The sequence below is a fragment of the Erinaceus europaeus genome, chromosome X (genome assembly GCF_950295315.1).
Source record: "Erinaceus europaeus chromosome X, mEriEur2.1, whole genome shotgun sequence".
NCBI lineage: Eukaryota > Metazoa > Chordata > Mammalia > Eulipotyphla > Erinaceidae > Erinaceus > Erinaceus europaeus.
The window spans coordinates 4459277-4465276 of record NC_080185.1 but is presented as its reverse complement, the minus strand read 5'-3'; the positions used below and the strand labels follow the sequence as shown (position 1 = coordinate 4465276).

The 6000-nt window shown below is 49.0% G+C and overlaps 1 protein-coding gene across 2 annotated transcripts in view; it reads left to right on the top strand.

The window, feature by feature from the left end:
• The first annotated feature begins 5469 nt into the window (after positions 1-5469).
• Positions 5470-6000, top strand: part of VMA21 (vacuolar ATPase assembly factor VMA21) — a 63783-nt gene continuing 63252 nt past the window's right edge. The window contains exon 1 of one of the 2 annotated variants that reach the window (XM_007530483.3): positions 5470-5595. In XM_007530483.3, the coding sequence (XP_007530545.1) occupies positions 5543-5595 (53 nt within the window). In that variant the 5' untranslated portion in view covers positions 5470-5542. The remainder of the gene's footprint in view (positions 5596-6000) is intronic. The other variant, XM_060183295.1, reaches the window with a different exon arrangement.

Below are 6000 nucleotides of genomic sequence, written 5' to 3'. Positions count from 1 at the left end.
AAGTCAAGGGCCCCCTGGAATATATCTAAAATAGACCTACTAGCTTCATTCCAAAATGAAGATGCCAAGTCTCATCTATAATATTTTTGCCTTTAGGTTCCTATTAAACAATTTGTTCTGCTTTATATTTATTTATAAAAAGAAAACACTGACAAAACCATAGGATAAGAGGGGTACAACTCTACACAGTTCCCACCACCAGAACTCCGTATCCCATCCCCTCCCCTGATAGCTTTCCCATTCTTTTTTTTATTATTATTCCCTTCTGTTACCCTAGTTGTCTTCTTCTTGTAGTTATTACTGTTGTCGTCGTCGTTGGATAGGACAGAGAAATGGAGAGAGGAGGGGAAGACAGAGGGAGAGAGAAAGACAGACACCTGCAGACCTGCTCTACCACCTATGAAGGGACTCCTCTGCAGGTGGGGAGCCGGGGCTCGAACTGGGATCCTTAAGCCAGTCCTTGCGCTTTGAGCCTCGTGCGCTTAACCCGCTGTGCTACCGCCGGACTCCCCTAGCTTTCCTATTCTTTAACCCTCTGGGAGTATGGACCCAAGGTCATTGTGGGATGCAGAAGGTCTGCTTTATATCTTAATGTTTTTTCAGCCACCAGGTTCCAGATGCTACCATGATGCCAACCGGACTTCCCTGGGCAGATGACCCCACTAATGTGTCCTGGAGCCCTGCCAGGACAGTGTCGCCAGAGCTCTGCCCCACTAGGGACAGAGAGAGATAGGCTGGGAGTATGGATCCCTGCCCATGTTCAGCAGGGAAGCAATTACAGAAGCCAGACCTTCCACCTTCTGCACACCATAATGACCCTGGGTTCATACTCCCAGAGGGACAAAGAATAGGAAAGCTATTAGGGGAGAGGATGGGATACAGAGCTCTGGTGGTGGGAATTATGTGGAATTGTACCCCTCTTATCCTGTGGTCTTGTCAATATTTCCATTTTAAATTTTTTATATTTATTTATTTTCTTTTGTTGCCCTTGTTTTTTATTGTTATTGTATTATTGTTGTTGTTATTGATGTTTGATGTGTTGTTGTTAGATAGGACAGAGAGAAATGGAGACAGGAGGTTAAGACAGAGAGGGGGGAGAAAGATAGACACCTGCAGACCTGCTTCACAACTGATGAAGCGACTCCCCTGCAGGTGGGGAGCCTGGGGCTTGAACCAGGATCCTTACGCCAGTCCTTGTGCTTTGTGCCACGTGCACTTAACCTGCTGCACTACTGCCAAACTCCCAATATTTCCATTTTATAAATAAACTTAAAAAACCATCACATCCATTTCAGGCATGTAGAATTAGAATTTGACATCAGTAGCTCCTGTATTACATCTGCCACCAAAAATCTTTGATTATTAACCTCAGGAATTACCTCCTTCGCCCAAAGGACCACTCCTCTGTTCATGTAGTCCGATAGTTTGCTTTCATTTTGTTTGTTACCTTCTCTTTCAGAAAGAGTGAAATCATCGAGCAGTTGTCTCTCTGTCTGTCCTGTTTCTCACAGCATTATACCCTCTACTCCCCTCAATGTTCCTGCAAATTGCAAAACCTCGTCTTTGGAATAATTTTTGAGAGACATACCAGGCACTGAACTCAGAGCCTCATATATGCAAAGTATACACTCTACCACAGCTCTATACTTGTGGCTCCCTGTTTTGCTTTGTTTGTTTACTTGTTTTGCTTTATTTTTGGATAGAGACAGATAAGTTAGAGGGAGAAAGGAGAGGTATAGAGGGAGAGAGACAGACAGAGAGAGATAGAGACCAGTAACACTGATTCTGCACTCATAAAGCCCCCACCCCCATGCAGGTGGGCTCGTGAAGCTTGAACCCAGGTCTTTCCACACTTTAGCACATGCACTCTATCAGGGATGTCACCGCCCAGCCCCAGGACCCTGTTTTGTTTCGTTTTTCTTGATGAATAGCTGTGGATGCATGTGTAAGTATACTGTTCCTGCCTCTGGGTTGCTGTGAGTGGGGCTGCGATACACATGGTCAGGAGAGATGACCCAGTATTAGAGTTCTCCTGTTCTTGGGTGAATAGTATACTGTGGTGGAAATGCAAACTTGTGCAACCACTATGGAAAATAGCTTGGAGTGCCTTCCTCAAATTCAAATTGGGTGACCTGAGAGGAGGCACAGTGGGAGAGCACAGATTTGTATGTCTGAGTTACTAAGCATAAGTCCTAGCACTGCATATGTGAGAGCAATACTCTAGTCCTCTCTTTATTTTTTATTTTTTTAAAAATATTTTGTTTATTAGATATATAGAGGTAAATTTAGATGTAAGGGGGAAATAAGAGACAGACAGAAACAGAGAGACACCTACAGCACTGCTTTACCCCTCACGAGGTTTCCACTCTGCAGGTGGGGACCAGGGCCTTGAACTTGTATCCTTGTACAAGGCAACATGTGCACTCATCCAGGTGTGCCAATGCCTGGCCCCTTTTTCATTATTACTTTTTAGATAGAGACAGAGAAGAAAGAAGGAGGAGGAAAAGAAGGAGGGAAGGAGGAGGAGAGGAGGAGGAGGGAATGAAGAGGAGGAGAGGAGGAGGAGAGGAGGAGAAAGAAAGAGAGAGAGAGAGAGAGAGAGAGAGAGAGAGAGAGAGAACGAACAACACCAAAGCTCCCTTCAATGTGGTTGGAGCCAAGCTTGAGCCAAGTGAGTTATTTTGCCAGTCTTGTCTGGTTCTCTCCTCTCCCTCTCCCCTCCCTCTCCCTCTCCCTCTCCCCTCCTCTCCTCCTCCTCCTCCTCCTCCTCCTCCTCCTCCTCCTCCTCCTCCTCTTCTTCTTCTTCTCTCATTCTCTCTCTCTCTCTCTCTCTCTCTCTCCCCCTACCTGATTGGTCACTGTATTTAATTTGGGTCCTACTACCACTCCCCTTCTGTGCATCAAGCCTTGGGCAGGGAAAGGTGCCACCACCCCACCCCCACTGGTGTTTCCCTATCTGGAAAATGAAAGGGCTGGATTCTGTGATCTTGCAGCTCCTTCCAGCTGCAGTGTTCTCAAGAGGATTTGAATGCCCTCCTTTTGATGCTCTGGGTTTTGTCGGAAAATGATTACCACAAAAATGTTTCCAGGTTGGTGCACTGGCTTGTGTCAGGGCCTCGCTGTTTGACAACTGCTGTGCAGACTTAAGTGATATTTACACACAAAAATGTTCAACTGGGGGATGCCATTATTTCCTTGGTGCCAGGAGCCAAGGATAACAGCCCAGTATAGGCCTTCCCTGGTAGGTGAAAAAAGAAAACTTCATTCATTTATTCACTGAAGCCCAACTGTGTACACAAATCTGTACTAGGTGCAAATATATATATGCTTGGTCTCAGCGCAGGCTCAGAGAACATCAAATCATTTGACTTGAGGAGGAAGTAGCTGGGCACCTAGCTGAAATGCAGCTGCCACCTCTTGTCCAGAGTCCAGCAAAGGGGCTAGGGGTCTTGCTGGCCTAGAGTAGCCCTTGCAGGAGAGGAAGCAAACTCCCGGCTGTATCTGACCCTGGACCTGCACCCCCGGCCCCCTCCACTGTGTTCTCCCAATTCCTTCTCCTTAGGAAAAGCCTTCCACACATGAAGGCAGAACTCCACCCGCTCTTCTTAGCCCTGGGCTTCTGCAGAGGCAGCTCTCCAGGAAGGGCACCTGTTATGCCATGGCTGTGACCCAGATTCAAAGCCTGGACTCCAGGGCACTGGGGGACACATTAGTGCTGTGGTTTTTCCCTGCCATTGTTCTATCTTTGTCATTTCTCTTCCCAGTGCACTGTTCACCTCTGTCTTACAGAGTTACCGGGATTGAATCTGGGACCTGGGAGCCTCAGGCATGACAGTCTGTTTGCATAATCATTATGCTATCTCCCCTGCCCTCTTGCTTCTCTCTTTCTAGTTGAAAAAAGCAGGTCTGTTTCAGTGAAGCTCTGGTTACAGCAAAAAAAAAAAAATCTGCTAGCCTTAGAGAAAGAGGAGACAAAGGACAGAGCAATAGCAAAGCACTACTCTACTATTTGTGGAGTCCTCTGTGATGCTGTCCATGGTGTCTCCACGTGATGCCAGAGATGAACTCCCCAGCCTTCTGCATCATGAGGCATGAGCTCTCCCCACTGAGCCATGCCTGGTCTCTAGGAAGCACTGCTTTGGATGGTGTGAGGTCACACTGTCCTGGGGATTCCCAGAGGTGTTATCTTAGGGACCATGTGTGGAGAGGCTCTGTGCCTTTCTCAGGGGAGACTGGGAATGCTGGCTCTTACCCTATCTCCTCCACCATCTCAAATTATCTCTATCTCTATTAATAAATAAATAAATAAATAAAACATTTTTAAAATTAAAAAGAAACAAATGTTGATGAGGCTGTAGAGTAGTAGGAACTCTGTTTACTGTTGGTGGGGCTGGAAACTGGTTCAGGCTCTGTGACATACAATATGGAAGTCCCTCAAAAAACTAGAGATAGAGCTTCTGACTGATCCAGCAGAAATCTTTGAATGGCTGCCTCCTGCAGTCAACTCTCAGGCTGATCTGGAATCAAGGGACTGAGCACTTCTCTCCAAATCAGCCTTCCTAGAAAAATGGCTGCCTAGAATGTTCTCAGCTGTGACCGTGGATTGCAATTTCAGACTGACAGGGACTCAAAAGTTACAAAGGCGCCTGTGCTAACTGAATATACATGGGCCCTGGGTCAGATTGATGTAGTAAATGGTTAATTTTATTTATATATTTTATTCAAGTTTGGGAGCTACTCTCTACCCTAATCCAGCTTTCTAGTTCTACTCTCAACACTGACACCATCTTCCCAGACAGTATGTTTAGCCCACCTCCACGTTAAGTATAAAGCTCAGGCAAAAATCACTAAAACCATGGACCCTAAGGAACATATGTAAAATAGACTTCCTGGCTTCTTACTATCCTAAAATCCCTATTCTAACCTGCTGTATTCCTGCCTCATAACTTACTGTCTTTCAAACACCAAATTCCAGATGCTACTATGATTCCATCCTGACCTCCCTGGGCAGACGACCTCACCAATGTGTCTTGGATTCTCACCACTCCAGAGCCCTACCCGACTAGGGAAAGATAGAAACAGGCTGGGGGGTATGGATCAACCTGTCAATATCCATGTCCAGCTGAGAAGCAATTATATAAGGCAGAACTCCCCCCCTCCCTAAGCCCCAGTCCCAGTCCCAGCCCCACGCCCGGGACCCAGACGAGAGGAGACAGCCCCTAAAGCTCAAGGGGCGGTGGGGAGACCATGGTGCGAGGCAAGTCCCGGCTCAACATGGAGTGGTCAAGCCACTCGCCTGGGCTGCTTATGGAGTGCCGGCCACTGAACACTGTGCGCTTGCCGAGAAGCCCAGCCATTAAGTCAGGTGACACCCGCGCCCCGCAGCAACGTCATCACTGCGCGCCTCCGATGTGCGCCGCTTCACCGCCGGGCTCTCGGCGGCACTTCCGGTGCGGTCCGCCGCCCGCTTCCAGCCAAGGTGCCTGTGCGCAGCCGCGGGTCCCCGCTGGCCTCCGAGCACCTTCCCTGGGCCTTGGCTGCCATGGAGCGCCTAGATAAGGCGGCGCCGAACGCGCTGCAGCCGCCCGAACTCAGGTAGTGTCGAGCGAGGCCTGGGCCGGGCGGGAACCCCAACCGCTAGATAGGACGGCGGGAAGTCGCGACCGCTAGATGGGCCGGCAGGGTTCTGGGGCGTCAGGCCTGCGCCTTCGGGGGTGGGGGGTCCCGGTAGGGGCAGTCGATTGGGGTCTGCTCGCCGGCTCTGGCCCTGAGCTGGACAAGCGGGACTGGTAGCAGGCCTGACGCTTCCACCGGTGCCGTGTTCTTCGCAACCCTATTGCAAACCTCTGTCCCCAGTGCAGGGGGAGCGCCCCCAGGCCAGGAACCGGTGTCTCCGTCTTTTGTGTCACCTCCAGGGCCTTTGCTGTCGGGACTTCCGTGTTCTTTTTGGAAATGGACGAATGTGAGGGAATAGAAGTTGGCCCTGGGTTGAGACTGCTG